This window comes from Vulpes lagopus, chromosome X (genome assembly GCF_018345385.1).
Source record: "Vulpes lagopus strain Blue_001 chromosome X, ASM1834538v1, whole genome shotgun sequence".
In the NCBI taxonomy this organism is placed as follows: domain Eukaryota; kingdom Metazoa; phylum Chordata; class Mammalia; order Carnivora; family Canidae; genus Vulpes; species Vulpes lagopus.
In genome coordinates, this window is record NC_054848.1 from 103498078 (window position 1) to 103517475 (window position 19398).

Sequence of the window (19398 nt, forward strand, 5' to 3'; positions counted from 1 at the left end):
AGTGAAATGGTACTGGAATGAGTGGATATCCATATGCAAACAAAATTAAAATACAAATCTAAAAAACCTTTGATCTTGACCTTGCGCCATATGAAAAAATTTCACTCAAATTGAATAATTGTCTTAAATGTAACACCTAAATCTGTATAAAACATTTAGAGGAAAACACAAGTATAAACCTTTGCAACTTTGAGTTAGGCAAAGATTCCTTAGATATGATACCAAAAGCATAATCCAGAAGAGAAAGAACTGATAAACTGAATTTTATCAAATTAGAAAGTTCTGGTCTACAACTTAAATGTTTCTACATTCCAGATTTTTAGCCACTGATGGGTTTATAATAATAATTTAGATAGCACATCAGTTTTGCCCCATGTTCCCATACTTTCATAGTACTGGAAACCATAGTGAGCCATGTTTAATAGGTTAGTTTTCTGAAAAACACAGATTTGGCCTGGAGACATTAGAAAATGCCTCTTATTTAGCCTCTGTAATTCCCTCACCTCAGAAAGAGCTGGTTTGAGAACTAACAATATTGAGGTGAAAGATCAGATGTAGCATTGACAGATGGATGGATAGACAGACAGATGGGAAGAGGAAGCGAAGGAGGGCAGAAGAAAGAGAGACAGAGACAGAGATTTATTACTTGTAGGCAAATAAGGGAGTCCTGTTTAACATCACTCTTCCTGGCCTTCCTAGGTTTTCTTGAGCGGGAGAGCAGGAGTGGAATTCTAGCTAGTACCTGGGAACTGGACATAACTCAGCTATGCCAGAGCAATGCAAGTGACAGTTCTCAATCTTTTTAAAAGATTTTATTCATTTATTTGTGAGAGACACAGAGAGAGATGCAGAGACATAGGCAGAGGGAGAAGCAGGCTCCTCACAGGGAGCCTGACGCGGGACTCGATCCCCAGACCTAGGATCACGCCCTGAGTCGAAGGCAGGCGCTCAACTGCTGAGCCACCCAGGCGTCCCTGAGAGTTCTCAATTTTGTATATTTCAGAGGCGAAAAGAGAGTTACCAAGGTCCACTGTTCTAGGGAGCGCTATGTTGACTCCATGGTTTTGTATGACAGGTAAGAAGGGAGAAAGATGGCTCCTGCTTTCCAAAGCTCCATTAACAGAATCAGTCTTCTTGATTAAGCTGTAGAACCATGACTAGCATGGACAGTCAGGTATTTGGGGGGCATCTATTATGTTAGTAAGTATACTCTTCATCTTAACTATCACAGAGATGCATGCAGAACTGCTAGAAAATGTTTCCATGGCTGAACGATTTCTTCCTGGATCTACTACTAATTTCTTATCTAACCTAATCTGCAGAAATTATTTATGTGATGCTAGTGGTGTTGGGGCTTCTGCTTTCCCATTTCCAGAGTTGGCAAAGCATATAACCATGCAAGCTGTACCATCCAGAGCTCTCATTTGGTCAGAATCATATTGGCCAGGTCACCGTGTTCCCAGCTGCAATAGGTTGGCAGCTGAAGCAAGCATAATCACTAGGTGACATTATTAAGCACTTATCCTGTGCCAGATACTGGGAGATTCTTACTTAGATTATGGCATTTCATCATCACAATGGCCTAATGAGATTGGTACAAAGGTAATCAGTGGTGAAGCCAGGATTCAAATCCAGGTCTCTGATTCCAAAGCTGATGTCCCTTTGAATACACACAAAGCTACACAATTAATTTATTTCAAGCGATCTTTGAAAAGCCCTGTGCTGTAGCCATTAGCTCTAGGTTAAACCTCAAAGTATGTCCAGCCTGTGTGTTATTTACCCCTTGTTATTGGAAGTCTTTTTCAAATATCTTAGGCTACTTTCCTGCCTTATTAATGAATGCACTTTCTGGAATAGATTTGATTTTTTTGTTATGACCGAAAGACTCACACTATCCCAGATGGGGAATATTGGAGGAAAAGGCAATTAAGCTACAAGTGAACTGATTCTCAGGTACAGTTGACTAAAAGCCACTTTTAGGAATGCATTCTGACATCAGTTTATGCTTCTGTCATTTGTCTTTTTCTACAAAGGAGCAACTACAGAGAAAGAGTTAGAGATTGCAGTCAGTTTAACAGTTCGGTTTGTCACAAGACTTTGTGATACTAGATTTAGTCTCATAGCTAAACTAAGGCACCAGTAACATCATCAGCAGGTAAAACTACAGGAACTATTTGACAAGTTGAATACTTGGCCACCTGATTGTTATGTTCATATAGCACACAAACATTTTGAAGTGAATGTCCCCCCCCCACACACACACAGTTTCATACAGAGAGGCAAAACTGGGGGTTTTAGCAATAGTCACAGACTACTGTGAAATGCTTGGCTCTCAGTTAGAGGACATGACACACTCATGAGATCATGGTGTGCAGGATTCAGACTCCAGGGATACACATATAAACAGCTGAATCTGAACATATAACTGCACCATGCTGAGTCCATACAGAACAAACAAGACTTCACTTCTTTTTAAAGGTGGAAAGTTTTTCATTTGGCTCCTGCCAACCAAAGCCAAAGGAGTGTTGGTGTGTTTAGTTTATTTATGAAGCTATGTGCTCCTAACTGCTCTCATCTAGAGACTGCTAAATAGATAAACAAGTCTGCTTATTATGAGACAATTCTGGCAAAGACAGGTTCGAGTCCATCTTCCTGTGGCATCTGCTACTAGGGTCAGCTCCAGGCAGATTTGTGAAGTGAGCAAGGTTGACTTGGTCCTCATATTCCCCTTCTGTACTCCTTTGTCTCTATTTTAGCATTCCTCCATCTCTGGCTTAATTAATTTAAGCCAACATTTATGGTACTTAATTCAACAATTATGGTATCATTTACCAGGCACTGTGCTTGGGTTCTCTGCCCTGGTCCTGTAATATTCATCGCCTTCACTAGTGTTTGAATATAGAACTTACTTCTTATCATTCCATAGCCTAAGACTATGGAAAACATTTCAGGCTGAGGGGCTGCTTAGTTTCCATAGTGGTCTGCAACTGCCTGAAATCTAGTTTTTTAATTGATGCCTCTAAATGTTACACACACACACACACACACACACACACACACACACACACCCTCAACCTTGGTTGACTGATTTGAGGGAGATCTATGAGTTCTCTTTATTGCTGTCTTGATGATGGGGCATTAAAGGTTCAAGATCCCTCAACAATAATTTTTGAGAATGGGTGACTGTCCAAACATAACCAGAATGATGTTAGTTTAGAGCAAAAGGAAAGTGTTTGAAAGTACACACTATTTCCTTTCATCATCACTACTGCTACATTTTTTTAAAAGTGGATTGATTTTAATTTCTCCCCAAAGAGAAATTACTTCCCCTGAAGTCTCCATTTTCACAGTGGCTGCCAGAGCCTACTCACATGTCATGGTATATGGAGAGAAGAGCACTCAGGTGGACATCCTGAGACCAGGCTCCAAGACTCCTTTGGTGTGATTATCTGAAGTACCTTGCTATCTAGGAGAAGAATTGTAGAATAGATGGTAGTAAGAAGAGCAGGTGACAAATATTAGAAGACCAGGATTCTAGGATAACCTCTGCTACTTGGGGAAAATGACTGACCCTTCTTGAGTCTCAGTGTCCTTATCTGTCCAGCAAAAGGGTTGGTCTCATGTAAAGCGTATTCTGATACAAAATGAAAATTCATAACAGCTTCTTGTCATTGCCATGCATGCTCAGCTGTGACAGTTTAAGTGCTTGCTAAGAACAACCCAATGGGTTAGCAAATGCATTGATTCTGGCATGATGTGTTTCACAGAATAACATATTAACATTACCAAAGGGAACCAAATGTGTGGTTAAATGTAGTGGTCTGGCCTGGTTAGTCATGGGTCAACCTCTATAAAACCTATGCTTCCTGATATCAGAGTTATGGCTCTGTACTGATTTTTCTTTCTGCTTTGTCAATTTGGCTCAATGTTGGCATAGAAGAAAATGCATGTATCTCCCTGAAAGTCACTGCCAGGATAGTCTGGCTCTGCTGCTCAGATATATCCCATTCCATCTGCTCTTCCCTGAAACACAGGGCTGGCTACCCAGCTTCAGATCCAGGCAACAAAACAGAGCAAGCAGAAGTCACAGAACTTTCAAGCTGTAGGCTTTTAAAGCTAATCTGAATGCTTCACTGCATCTCTCTTGGCCCCCAATGGATTGGAGTCTCCCAAAAAGGGCAGAATTGGCCATTTGGTTTTAGTTTTGACCCAATTCACAGCTCCAACTTGTTCTTATCAATGTTAGGGGATTCTATCTTTGTGACTTCCTTTTCTTTTCCTCTTCTGACCTAGCTTTGCTACCTGAGGGGGTAAGTGGGCAAATGAAAGGGTTCAGGGGTCTCTTCTCAGAAGTCTTCATTGATATCCCCACATGACATCTTCTTCACCACAATCCTGGCGTTGGTTAGGGGTGACTATTTGGGCTCTAACAGGACCCAGTGACTGCTTCATTGTAAATACTATCTTGTCATCCTGTCTCCTCTCCTCCCCACAAGGAGACTGTGAAGGCGTGTATTATATCTTGTATTTGTCTGTACAACCCCAGGATTTAGCACAATGGCACAAAATAAACACTCAATGTATTTGAGTTATCATCTTAAAGTAATAAAAATCAAAAAAATTAATTTACCAAAAATGTCCATTTGGAGACCTCGTGGAGGCACATACTATCCTCTCCAATTTCCTCATGTATAAAACAGAAATAATAATAGTGCCTATTTCATAAGCTTCTGGTGTTGAGGATTAATGAGACAAAATTGTCAAGTGCTCAGTACAGAGGTTGGCTGAGAGCATGCACTCTACATATAAACTTCCCAAAAGTTGATGGGACCTAAGTCAGATCAATGGACCTGGCACACATAACCATGAAAAGAATAGTGGAGAATTTTTTAGTTTTCATTAATAACAAAAATAATGAAGAATAACGAGGAATTACCTTAATCTGTGAGTCACATACACAGCAACTAAAAGGCACCCAGCTCAGAATGTGTGAGGAGGGAGGCCATCATGGTGGCAGAAGCTTGGAATGTGTCCAAATACAGCAAGTGCTCTATAAGATCACGTTTATTTACTTAAGAATGTATTTATGTGGGCCTCCTACTGTTCACAACCTGAGTATGTTATCAGGTATGCATTTTCTGTGTCATCTGAACTCAAATTCGACCAATGCTCCCTTTGTGGCTCACACTGAGATTCTTCACTCAAAAGGTAAGAGACTAGGTCCCTCTAAAGCCAAAAGAAACCAACAGTGCCCCTTTCAAAGTGCAACAGCAACCACAAGCATCCTTCATGAAACATCAGGGTCTAATAAATGGAGATGGTGCCCTACAGCTGTCAGCATGATAGGTGTGTACAAGGGGCCCAGGGGCGGCCTGCCATTTCTGCAAGCATGGGGCTAGAAGCAATTTTCCAGTGCCATATCTGCTAACTGAGAGTGCACACTGACAGTGAATCAGGACTCATTTGGAAACATTCATCTGCTGGGGACTGTGTGCATCAATTCCCTTCCTTCATAATTTATACAGCATTTTGATTGTAGTGTGTGGTGATAAATAACTGAAACGAGTTATAAGTGCTCGGAGATTTAGTCTTATGTCTTCAGCGCAGCTTTTTATATTCTCTAAGATAGCCCACATTCAACTTTATATGCAAACCTGAAATGGGATTCAAGAGGAAAAGAAATGGGGGAAAAAGGCAACCAACAGAACTTTCATTTTGGGAATTGACTATAAGATCATATTTAAAATGCAGCATTTATGGTCCAACACTGAATACATAAAATATATGAGCATTACAAATTCACCTTTCATTGCAAAACCATGCTCTTGTACTGACATATCTTATTGCTAGATTAGAGTTTTTAGCATGATTAAGGCATCTTTCATCTTCTCCTAGATGCAGGCTGGGTACTCCTTCTGGGCTGTATTTCTACCTATCACAATGCCCTATGCCACTTAGAGACATGGCCTACAGAGAACCCAAGTCATTCACCAAAGGGATGAAGCTTCAGCCACTTCAAAGGGGAAGCATCTAATCAGAGGTATGTCATCTGCATGGGTTCGCATGCTCTGCTGAATCCAATCGGCGGGATCAGCCAATGCTATTTTCTGGAATTAACCCAAAGAGGTAAATCTAACATCACAAATATTCAGCCAATACAAGCTTTGGCAATACCACAAAGACAGTTTCATGTAAGACATGTTACATGCTGGTTACTAGGAAAAGAATAAACGTACCACATAGATCAGTGATATGGTTACAATGTAAATGTACTTAAACCAGGGCATTCATGGAATGACTTTCCAGATTTTTTGGCTTAACCCTCAACCTTAATGTATGAGTCAAAGACAGATTTTCATGGGTTTTGCAACTCGTTAAATGATGAAGCAGTGCTGCTGTTTCTTTCTTTATTTTTTGAAACACATAGTCCAAATCTTGGATTGCTTTAGATCCTTGCCTTTCACATTCAGTCTGACTTTCCCATTCTTCTCATCCCACATCTTCAGTCCTTCATATACCCCGTATTCTTGATGCATGCTTTACTCATTTAAATTCCCCAGTGACTAGCCCAGGGCAAGGCACATGGAAGGCATTCCACAAATCTTCGTTGAATGAGTATGAATAAATGACAAAATGAGGACAGCACAAGGCTTGGTGACAGCTGTGTTAAATGCACAGGGACACTTTTCACTTACTTCCCACTCTTAGATGCGTTCCGTGCTTTTGTGGATGATGGAGAATTGGCATCTGGATTAGTGTTTGGAGAACCCCGTCTATCCTTACTATACCCACAGAAAGAATAGAAAAAAATATATACAACAATGACCACAGAGACAAAAAGCAATTAGTCATTTCATTTAAATACTTTCAATCTCTCTCTCTCTCTCTCTCTCTCTCCCTCCCTCCCTCACTCTCTCTCTCTCTCTCCTCTCTCTCTCTCTCTCTCTCTTTCTCCTGTCAAAATAGACCATGATTTTATCCAGTGGTGCCCTTCAAAGGTAAAGAGAGTGGGAACCACTGGTCAAGTTTAAAGAAAGCTATCCTTTTGGTATTCAGAGCTTGAGCTGGTGGATTCCATTAATGATAGCACCATAGCCCAGGCCCCAAGGGAGGTTCCAGTAAAAATATTATGTAAAAATAACTAGTCTTTAACATAAAATCCTTTATTTTCAGTCTCTAGAGTGTATATATTACAAGTTCAGTTCTGAAGCTGCTGACTTTTAGTGAAGTATGTGGATGCCAAATGACTTCTAAAAGTCTTTGGAAGATACTATCAGATGAATTAATAAATTCCACTCATAATGTTAACATGGGAAGGCCGTGAATTCAGATATTCTTTCAGGAAAAGCACCACCTGCTTCATGAGTAATTGAATTTAAATCTCCACCTTCAATAACTCCACAGCTTATGTCAAACCTTGGAAACAATTACGAAATAAATCACTAGGAAGGTCTTCTTAATCTCATCAGGTTAATAAACGCAGACAAATTAATCACTTGAAGGTAAACAAAAAGAAATAATTGATTGGAGTCTTCTTGATTACTTTATTCTATTTTCTTTATCAAACTATTTTTACCATTATCTTCAATTCAGCTGCTCTGCCTTGAAATTATTACTTCATCTTCAGATTTCCATGGAAACCAATTCAAAGGCTTTCTCTCCTAGATGATGTGTGGAATTATTTATCCTGATTTCATCAGAAAGATTTTTTTGTTGTTGTTACTCAGATCTACGTCAGCATAACCTTTTATGAAAAGTGAAGGTAAAAAAGAAAAATGCATATCTTGGCTTTCAATGAGGATAATAGAGCCTTCCAAAGGCACAGAATATTGTTTCAGAGAATGTCAAAGAGCTTTCCGGATACTTATGAAGCTTTTAAGTACCTCAGAAATAAGTACCTGTAAGTCACTGTATTTATATGTGGAGTGGCATGGGGGTCACAAAAGATATTCTGCCCTGTGCTCATCAGCTTTAAATGGCGATGCAGATGTGACTGGAACAAGAGAGAATCATAGGTTCTGGGTGATTGCAAAGGTAACACAGAGGGTGTGGGCACAGACAAGGGCTAATCAGACAGATAGCGAAAGCCCCAACAGGTAGGATTCCGTGTCTAGGAGGTCCAAAAAGCACTTCTTTGAGGTGAGCTCCGAGCTTTCTGCTGGAGACAACAGACATTCTAGAAAGAGTGAGCACACATTCTATTCCAGAAGAGATATCAGAAGTCTGTCAAGACAAAGCGCTGGGGTTCTCGCACAGTGTGGGGACCATTTCCTTGTGCTGCTACGGACTTGCCATACTGTGGCTACATTCTGAGTGGGGCCTGCAGACTCCATTCTGAAGACTCCATCTATCCATTATGACTTGCTAGCAAAGAACTCCTTCCTTAGCCACGCCTGGGACCATACCAGCTACCTTCCTCATCCAGAGCCAAGCTCAGAAACTAAGAGATAATACCAAACAATGGGGCAAAGATTGTAACTCCAAAAAATTCAAGACTGTCTCCTTCAGCAGGTCGGGGCAGTCTGATGCAAAGGACACAATATGCTATGAGTTGCAAAATTAAAGCCGGACCCAATTTTCCTCACTTCCATATCCTGGTCACTGGCCAATAAACATTCCTCCACCTAGCCCCTCACTCAGAGAGGGGAGAGTGGAAAACTTCACTGGAAGCATTCTGAAACAAAGGCTCTTTTGATTTTGTAAGCTACCAGGCTCAGACTAGGTGGTCATTTAACACTCCTGGAGTCACCAAGTTCAGGCATCCCTGTTCTTTTCAATGCAAGAACACCCATTCTGACTGCTAAATTCCCAGGTCTGTGCCTTGGGCACAAGAGTCCTTTATAATCTGCATGACAAGTGACCCCATTAAAGCTCAATTCAGGGCACTGCAGGACATCAGGGAAAGCTGGCAGCTGGCAGAGGCAGCCTTCTTATTATTAACTGCTGCTTTAGACAGGGGTGGTCTGGGAGCAGTTGTGCTTTAAAAGATAGGAATAAGGACCCCCTCTGACCTACTGCCAAACCCTGTAAGTGCAGATCTGAAGAGAAGAAAAACAAAAACTTTATCAGAGAAAAATCACATACAGAAGGTATAGCACCATGATTGGGGGTAAAAGTAATCAAGCAACCCAAAATGTTTGTTCTGGGCAAATAGCAGATCCATTCGCAGACATAAAGTGTATCCGAAAGTGCGGTAGGGAACAAGCGGAATTTGTGGCAGGCTTGATCCTAGGAGTTTCATTTTGTAGCTAGACTAAGAACTGTTGTAGAGAAAGGCTTGGTGGACATTGATAGAAAACAGTCATCCGTCCACCTCAAAGTTCCAGGCTCAGCAGCAAAGTCTGAACAAGACACTATATATAATTTTGAAACCTTGAGACCAAAGGACCCTGAGTTTTCTGGAAGTGCCCCATGATAGAGAAAGAGAAGATCCTGCAGCCACAGACTGTCTGGGAGCCTCAGAGATCTGGAAAAACACAGGTCAAGGACCAAAAGATTAAGATGCTGCCAAGAATGCTGGCCACTGGATCATCCAGCAATCTCAGGGATTTGATAAATGGATGATAATTTGGGGCATATGAGATGGGAGGGGAACTGTATTGGCTCAGAGCTAGTTTCCAACCCACAGATCTGAAACAGACTCCTGTTGTCATTATTTTGACCACTTGTCAGATCTCTACTTTGATCTTCTCTTTGGGTTGCAATCTTAAAGGCTGTGGCCTGAAATCCCTGAGATTATAAATCCAGGCTTCCTCTACTCCTCCTGAGTAGCTATTCTCTTCTGAGATGATTCTTTCCTCCCTCCCGCACACCCAACCTCATCAAAGGCCTATGAAAACTATTCCAGGTGAGCTCCTGCTAGGAAAAGTTAATGAGTGCCAGCGCTCCTTCTGTCTGCCTGGCTGGCTGTCCGTCTCCATCTATGTAAGCCACTTTCCACAGGCTCCACTGATGTCTCCAACACCAGAAACTTAGAGGAAAAAATCTGCAGTATTCTGCACATTGTATTCAGGTGGGAAAACTCCAACTAACCCAACTTTCCAGCATTTTCAAAGAGTTTCTGATTGAATAATTTGATGCTGAAATGGCATCCAGTGTTCTTAACACAAGATGGCAATCAGATCCACTCCAATCCGGATTTTTCTCTTAGATCAGAGAGGTACTTGAGGGAGAAGAACCTAGCAGCTTTAAACACACTCAACTCACTTTCTTGATGGGCAGCATAAACTTCTGCATTTGCTATAGTACTTCGTAGGCTCTTTTTGGAATTAATTCATCTCAGACCCATGAAAACTAGTTGCACTGCTCTACCTACAACAGCACTGAAATTTTAAAAATGGATTTTTCAGGGTTTTAGGAAATTGAATTTCAGAAGAGAGACTCAGGCTGTCATACTCATTGTCTATATATCTTTTATTTGGCCCTGAGCATATGGTGCTTGTTTATATCTTATTGTTTATCTGTCTAGCCCGTAAGAGGGCATTCAGAAAATATTCGTTAAACAAATGAAAAGAGCTGCATTTGGGCTCAGTAGAAAGGAGTACTCTGTTCGATTATCAATGTCTGGCACTGGTGGGAGATAGGAAGTGGTGACACACATGTCACACATTTTCCATTCCTAGAGAATGGACTGGGCAAACTGTATTCTAGTTGGATTCTGGTCTAGTTAGAATTGGCTTGATGGTTGATCATCATGTGGATCACAAAGACAGGTAAGCTTGGAAAGGATTCTCCAGCAAGTGTGCTTGAGTAGTTGGCTAGTGCCCATGAATAACAAGAACCCTACTGCATTTGTATAGCTCTTCATATTTTCCAGTGTGTGTTCTCATAAGCGATAACTGAGATGAAACCCAAGCAATTGTTAAGGGGTTACTCCAAATCTATCTGGGGAAATGGTAGCTAACTGCCCCCTAGAGATGACTCTAGGTTCCGTAAAGCTCACATGATGAGGAAATGCACTTAAAATATATAGATTCTACCAGGGATAGAAACTCATCTGATCTGCTTCCCCAACAGGTGCTTGAGTTTCCCATACAACATATCAACCAAGTGGTCATCTTTTTGAAAGGCTTTGAAATCATGATCGTTTCCCCATCATGATTGCTTCCCCATGAAAACCTGCTTTCTTATTTTCTAAGAGGCTCAGATTTCTGAAGTATTTTTGCCCTTGTTCTGTTACTGAGCAAGACAGCTCTTTAAATATCGATTTTCTTTCATTAGAGCTGATGAGGCTTCTTTATCTCATTTTTCTATCTTGCTAGGTTATGTCCTGAGTGGTTTTCTTTCTTTGCTCCAAACTTTTTTCATTTTCCTCTACCCAAAGTGCCTCAATTATTGTTCATACCCCTTTAAGGGTCCTGCTCTTATTATCTATATTTCTGTTAATTATCAAACAAAGAAAGTTCAGTTTGCTAACCTGTGCTTTCAGTTAGCTTCCTTCCCTAGTTTTTCTTTGCTTAACTGTGGATAACGACAGGTTTTCAGGGACGAGAACAGCTCATCTTTATTGCTAGGAAGTGCAGTGTTAACTGTGATCTCTCAGGAGCAACCTCATCTGTTCAAAGCATTTATTCAAAAATCTCAAGTTCTAATCCTGGCTGCCAGCAAAGCATATAACTTCTTGCTGTCTTAGGATTCTCATCTGTAAAGCAAAGGGAATTAAACTGATGAGGTAAACCATTCACACATACGTTCACAATTACTTTGTAATTGCAGAGCTCATGGACAAGACAGCCGGGACACTCACATTATCTTGCCCTCTCCCCTTCCATTAACTTTTCACTCTTGCAACTCCCCACAGGGCATTGGAGACTGGAGCAATATGCTTATTGATTATTGTTGCTATTTTGCTCTCTTCACCTCTTGGTGCATGCTTTATCTGTCCAGTGAAACCAGTCACAACCCTGAATGCCTCACTGGGATCAAGAAAGAACACAAATTGGTTCCTAAATTGTACTATTTTCTCATTTAAACTGGCTGTTCACCTATATCTTTCCCAAGAGCTTGGATCTGAGTTATAGACTATCAGGGCGCTCTGGAACTGTGTCTACAGCTGTCACATTCACATCTAGTTCTGGTACTGCAAGGTTTGGGGTGATGGAGACCTGAAATATGATGGGAGCCTGGACCAGAACAGTAGTTTGGGGTGGAAAGAAGGAAATGAGGCACAGCATAGCAAAAGAAATGAGAGAACTCGGGGACTGACTACATCTGAAGAATGAAAATAAAGTCTACACAAAAGCTGCTGAGAAGGTGTGGAAGCTGAATGGCTGGGAAAACGAAGGTGCCAGTGAAAGAGACAGACTGGCTGGGAGGGAATCTGGATGAGAGAAGATGATTCAGTTTGGAGCATACTGAGTTGGGGTGTTGATGGACAGTGTCCAGCAGGCAATTAGAGAGACAGCAGGTCTTAAGAAGAAACACAGGGTCAAATGTATAGTCATTGCTCTGAAGTGGAAGTCAAAGCTATGAGGATAGGCAGCAAGGCCTGATGGGACAGCACTCCATTGTGATTAACATGCAGATGTTTCCAGCATGGGGGGGGAGTGCAGTGGGGGTGGGCAGCCTATGCCACATCTGCTTATGTCCACCCCAATTTATGGGGATTTAAAAGTGTGTTACAAAGTCTTGTATCCCAAGGTCCAAACAAAAGAGCCTGAGCCAGTTGACTTAGTTATGTAGAGTTCAATGCTAAGGTTAACGTGGGAAATGTAGACCTTGTCCCTTGTGTGGGCCAGTGACTTTCCTCATCCCATGGCCGTCACTTGCGTCTTCCCATTTTCTAGCCCAGTCAAATTGCTTACAGATGATAAGGTGAGCTGGGTGCCAAGAGGTGAGGTGGGTGACAATAGCTGACAACCCATTCCCATAACAAATACAGCTCGCAAAGTACATTCTGTGCTGCTGGCAGATGAGCAAAACTGAGCTTGCAATCTTGGTTTCAAGGCACCTCGGTGGCTCAGGTGGTTAAGTGTCTGCCTTCTGCTCAGATCATGATCCTGGGGTCCTGGGATCAAGCCCCCATGCATCAGGCTCCCTGCTCAGCAGTGAATCTCCTTCTCCCTCTCCCTCCCCTCTCCCTGTGTTCTCTCTCTCTCAATCTCTCTCTCGTAAATATATAAAATCTTAAAAAAAGAAAACTTGGTTTCACTTGGAGCTCACCTCTTTTCCTTTTGGCTCCCCTTTACCAAGGACTAATCAAACGTCAGGGACTATACCTCCGATAACGCTAAAATCTATTTCTATTTTTCATCACGACATCCTTTCCTGTGCTCGATCTCTGCACTATGTCTCACTAACTGGCACCCTCAATCACCTTCTCATAGCATCACAGTTGGTACAAGTATGGCCCAGCTAGTAACATCATCACAGCTGGGTGTAGGAACGGCTTGTCTAGGAGCAAATCACAGACTTTGCCCTTAAAGAACCAAAGTATCCCAGGCTTCCTAAGTTGAGTTCAGTTCACGAGGACAATATTTAAGGAACTATGACCATTATCTTTCCCAAACTGAGGCAAGCTTTCACCTTTAGCTCTGGGTCTGTAGCCACCCACCGAATCTCATTTAACCTCTCTGAATCTCTGTTCCCTTGTCTGCCAGGCCCACTTTTCAAAGCCATCCTATGGTTTTGAAAACTATAAAACGTTACACAATTTATTTACTCAAAACACATTTACTGTATGTGTGTTTTCTATGTGCCCTTCATCATGCCGGGCCTTGAACAGACAATGACTGTGACAAAGTTCCTGCCCTTGAGTGGCCCAAAGCTAATATAATAGAGAAGGTGAGCATGTTAATAGGTATATGGCACAATGTACCAAATCGGATGAAGTGTGAAAAAGTGCCAGGGAAATAAATCAAGGAGTAAAACTGCCTATGGCTGGGATAATTGGGGAAAGTAAAGGTAAAGCTGAGTTACCACAAGGACAATTATGATTTTCAGCATGTTTTTAAGACGCATAAATCAGAAATTAAACTCTGGGTTGTAAAAATTTTCACAAAATAGAGTGAAATTATGCCTACCCTTACTTTGAAACATCAGAATCACCTGGAAAACTTGTGAAATGATGTCTAGACCCCACCCCCAAAATTCCTGATTCAGCGGGTGTAGGCTAGAGCCTAAGAATGCATACTTCTAACAAGTCTCCAGATGATGGTGAGGTTGCTGGTCTATGGAGGACACTTTGGGAACCACTGCCTCACAGGAAGCGTGAGACAGCCACACTTAGTCACCACTAAGTGAGAGATAACAATCAGCTGTATCCATTGTCCCTGCTTTCCAGACAACACCATTAGAAACTGCTGGAATGAAGTGCCCCTAGTCTAGTGCTCCTGAATCAGGAAAGCAGAGGACACAAAGGGCTGCAGACATCCATCTCTGGAGAAGCTCCACCTTTCTGAGGAAGTCTCAATTACTGAAAATACCACAGAGTGGAGCCCAATAACAGGTGAGACAAAAATTAGATCTGACAGCATTAATTGAGCTTGAAGTTCTATTTACTGAAAATGATCTGGCATAATTAAGAATTCACAACTGGAGCCTACTTGATGAATATTATACATTAGAGAGTCCCCAGAGTAGGCCAGGAAAGTCTCAGTGAATTTTTTAGGAAAAGCCAAAGAAGCCAACTGCTATGGTAGGAATTCATACACAAATAAAAAAGGAAAGTCAGTGAGCTCATTTATTTGGAAGTGAGATTCTTCTGCCTTTATACTGCAGAATGATATGAGCCAAGGCTATTGGTGAGGGGTGGGGCCAATCACTTATTCATTTCCTTTTCTCTTGTGAATAATCACTTTGTTTTTACTTCCTGCTAAATCTGTTCTTACAGATTTTCAAGAATGTCCACTCTGCCTGCACATTATATGTTAAATTATTTGAAGATACAAGCAAATTGTATTCATATCCGTTCATGAAGTTTCTTATAACATCTGTTGTATAGAAGGTTATCAGTACAGAGGCACTTGGGTGGCTCAGTCAAACATCAGACTCTTGATTTTGGCTCAGGTCATGATCTCGGTTGTGAGATCAAGCCCCACACTGGGCTCCGTGCTAAGTGTGGAGCCTGCTTGGGATTTTCTCTCCCTCTCCTTCTGCTTCTCCTCCCCCCCTACACACTCTCTTTCACAGAAAATATTTTTTAAAAAGAAGGTTTTCAGTGCCTGTTGACCAACAACCATCCTGGTAAATCTGTCTTCTGATATATGTTTGCTGAATTAAGTTAACACATATTAATTTAGAGGTTTACTAACAGTCAGGTGTCTTTGGTTTTTTTGTTCAATAACTTATGTCAGACAACACTGTATGACTAGAAACATGGCAGTCTATTGCAGTGCCATTTTTGAGCCTCAGTACCCACAGATATGAAACTCCAGTAGGGTAAATGGAGTGGGATTCAGCAATTTTGGAGAATGGTGCTGCCTAATAAATGGAGGGCAACTCTGAAGTTGTGCAAAGAGCATGGGTACCAGAATCAGGCCAGGTCATTGTCTCTCTAATGGCTGGAGGATCTTGGACAAGTTGGGTCATTGAGGCAGTGCTGGTCCTGCCTAACCAAGGCCTCAGATCTTAACATCGGGGCTTTGGGACTCCAATTCTCTAGCTACATGTTGGTGTCCAAAGGCAGGAACATTCAAAGATATTCTTGTTGCTGAACTTGGCATCTTAAGTGCTTTCTAAAGGAGTGAGTATATTCAAGATTTAAAAGTGCGGCTGTCTCCTTAGATAGCAAGTAGAAGGGCCATGGCAGCAATGGTTTTGATCATGCTTTCTGGGGCAGTAAAGAAAGAAAAGTTCTCTCAAATGCACTCCAATGAGTTTCTTTTTAATAGTACTGAGCCTGTAAACCGAAGGTTCTTACACATTTCCTTTATATTTAGAAGGACAGTTAAAAACTTGAAAATATTTTTATTTTTAAACTGCTCAAATATCACTCATTTGGATATTTGTTTGAGTGCATGCTATTTCTAAGTAGGGTTTCCTTTGCAAACATTATCCATTCTATGATGTGTAGAGACCGTTAAGTTTCTTTTCTGAATAAAATCCAATCACTTCTTTCTGTTGTGTTAAGATTTGGAAAACTGAGCATTATTTTACTGAGTATGTTTGTGGAAGATTAAAATTCTGATAATTCAGGGAAACCAAACATATCTTGCTTGTATATCATCCACTAATCACTGTTAAATACTAGGGCTTGTATGATTTATACCCATATCCTATTCTCAATGAATAGGAGTGTTTAGTAACAGTCCAGTCCAACCTAAGACACTTAGCTGAGGTTCTTTATTGAATGTACGCCACTCAGTCAAGGGAAAGACTCATAGAAATAGGGAGTTAGAAGAGCACCTCAAGATAGTAAAGAAAGGTCCTAAGAAAGAAGGGATGTATCCAAGGGAAGTACCCCATGGATGTAACATGAAGTTAATGAGAGAACTTGGCTAGCACCTAGCAAACAGGGCCAGAGCCCCCACAGAGTACAGAACAAGACAGAAAGGCTTGGGGCCAAAAATGAAGTAACATGAATGAGTTGTGGCTTCATTTGCCAAAATAAATAGTACAAGAAAGATGGACAGCCTTTTTCTGTGGGAGGAGAGTATGAAAGAGATGATAGGTTCATTCTGGGTTATGTTTTGTGTGCTGTTGAGACCCCAAGGCTATGAATTTGGTTGACAGTTGGATATATGGATGCAGAGCTTAGCTGGATATATAGGTATTTCCGCTTAAGAATGGTCTCTGGAGAGCTGGGAATATTCAGAATATTAATGGTGGTTGAAAACCTTAGAGAGGAAGAGATTACATAAGGAGAGTGTATAGAGTGGGAAGAGCAGAGCCTGGAAAGAAGATTAAGGACAAACTACAGTGGAGAAAGTGGGTTCCTGCAAGCCAAAGAGGAAACTGGACCTAGGGGCATGAGTGTTACACTCATAAGAGACTCATTCGCTGTTTATAAGACATTCGTGTATCATAGTTTCCAACTGCTACACGTTTCTTTTCCTTAGTGTGCTTTTCTGATGAGTGTGGTATTTCATCAGTCATACCATCCTTCATGATGCCAAGAGTATTTGATAGAGAATAAACCTTCTTGGTCACATGCAACCTGATTTCATCAAGTCCTGGAAAAGATGATCTGCAGTATACTGAAGGAAGCATCATATACCAAACAAATCTGTAATTATATATAGGCTTTAGATATATTTTTTCAGTCCAGCCTTATTTATTGCAACAAAGATCAACAAAATAAGAAATTGTTTTAGTGCCTGAGCTAGATAAAGCAACTGTACTCAAGTTTATGCAAATATATCTCCCAAAGAAACAATTCATTAGAATTTCCCAAAGAAACAATTAGTCCACTTTTCATTGTTGTTCCTGTTGTTTGCTTCCTCTATTATATACACAATCAGAAATGGGACTGACTGTTCTCCTCAGCCTCAAAACTTCAAGAAAATCGTGGCTCTGTAGTAATCAGAATTTGGGTCAGCCATATGCCAAACTCAGTTGTTTTGCACTTGGGAAGGCTGAGGTTTTCTGAGAGTCATGCTCCCATCTCTGCCACCTTTTTGTCAGATAGGCTCTGTGTTTTGAATTAACTGCCCTCTGGTTCTCCCTAACCACTAAACTATCAACTTCCTATTTGACAAATTCTTTAAACCCATCTGAACTGGTGTCCGTACATTGCTCTACAGCAAACAGTGAAATGACAGTGCGAGGTCTCACTGTCTGGGAGTATCTCTTGGCTTAGGCGAAATGGAGAAACCATTGAAGAACACTGAAGAAGAGGGCAGAATCTTCCCATAGGATCTACTTTCAGCCATTGTGAAAGCCTAAATGAAGTAAGGAATAAAGTACTTGTGGAAAATGTCTTCATCAGTGCCTGGGAGCAGAGCCTATGAATGGGAAGAGCCTGCTCTCTTCCTTATGCCCCTCAACCTTTGTAAGAAAATGGCTGCCTTCACTCTGTTATTTATACTGTCTATGAAGGGATGCCATGAATGTTAAACCATATTAAACCATTTCCAGATTCCTCTCAATTAGGGATATATGGGTCAGGACACGCCACTGATGAGGCGTAAAGAATGACTCTATGTGAGATAGACAGATAACTTATGCTGGGAAGGGCTAGAACCTTCACTGGAGCTCAAGAATGTCAGTTCATCATCACACCCTTGGGAAGAAGACCAGTTCTTTTTCTATGGCTCATGGGAAGGCAACTAAGCTTTGAAGTTCCAGAAACTCAAAAAGGAGATGAAACCCCAGAGAGAAAGTGTGACCCTCTCACTCTCAAAAAGTTCTGTCATTGTTATTTTCTTTGACTTTCTCTTGGGAGCTTTGGCTCTACTCATCCCTTGCAGGCCTGGGTGGGAGTTTTTTTTTAATTAAGGGGAAGTGTCCTTTACATCCTTTTCCAGGATGTCAAAACTCAACCAGGACTTGTTGAGGCACATTGTCCAACTGCCCATGGTTCTAGAGAAAGGTCATCCATGGCCTATGCCATACCATGGACTGCAGGGAGCCAACGGCTTGCAGGCCTGTGCCCTCACCCATCCAGTTTTGGTTTCTGGTCACAGTACAGACTCTTTGTTTTCTGGAAAACACCTCCTCTGGAACAGGCTGTCCCCTTCAAAAAATGAGCAGACAGAGCAGAGTCGATTTTTAATTCTGTCAAGTGATGGCCATAAACTGAAAGTCAAGTAAGGCACCAACTAAAACAATCCTAGCATGAGTAATTGCCACAGGTCAGCAGTCCCCATACTGGAAGGTTCTGGTTTTCATTGAAATTTCCTTCTTGCAGTTTTATCGACTGGCTCCAGAGATAAGGGGAAAAACCATACAACAACAGGAAGGTGCATCCTGCTCTGTGCATCCCCCCTGCTTTCTGATATTTGGAGGCATAGAGAAATAATGATTAAAGATTTATATGGGGGGAAAGCATCAAATCTAGTGTGAAAATGGAGGCTGTGACTAACAGAAACAGAATTTATTCTGGGAAGCACAAAGTCAGAGGCAGGAGCATGGGCCACGGAAAATGCAGATTGGTATTTGACCATCACAGGTGAGGCCACAGCAGTATGTTTTTGTAATTTATGACCTACCACTACCCCAAATTCAAGGTAGCTTGTCCTAAAGGACACCTACAATATGACCCTGGGGAAAAACTAAGATCAATAAAAAATTCTTCAAAAGGAGAAAGACTCATTCTTAAAATCTTGGACAGTGGGGTTCTCAAAATTTAAGTGTTAAGAGTTAGCTCTGAGTTTCCTAGCAACCAAAGCCATAAGGGAAACATGCTGGGTAATAGCCTTCTCAACCTGTGATAAAAAGGAAGGGTATCATTTTGTCAGGAGAGTCAAACTGATTCCTGGTGCTGACTCTAAGAAGCACATTTTTTTTTTTTCTGGAAAC

At 41.3% G+C, this 19398-nt stretch overlaps 1 protein-coding gene across 2 annotated transcripts in view; it reads right to left on the bottom strand.

Moving 5' to 3' along the window:
* The window catches only part of HS6ST2 (heparan sulfate 6-O-sulfotransferase 2), a 289661-nt gene that overhangs the window by 39896 nt on the left and 230367 nt on the right, over positions 1-19398 (bottom strand). The window contains exon 4 of one of the 2 annotated variants that reach the window (XM_041740070.1): positions 6696-6782. The exons of the other annotated variant lie outside the window; for it this stretch is intronic. Within the exon in view, the coding sequence (XP_041596004.1) occupies positions 6696-6782 (87 nt within the window). The remainder of the gene's footprint in view (positions 1-6695; positions 6783-19398) is intronic. 2 annotated transcript variants of the gene reach the window in all.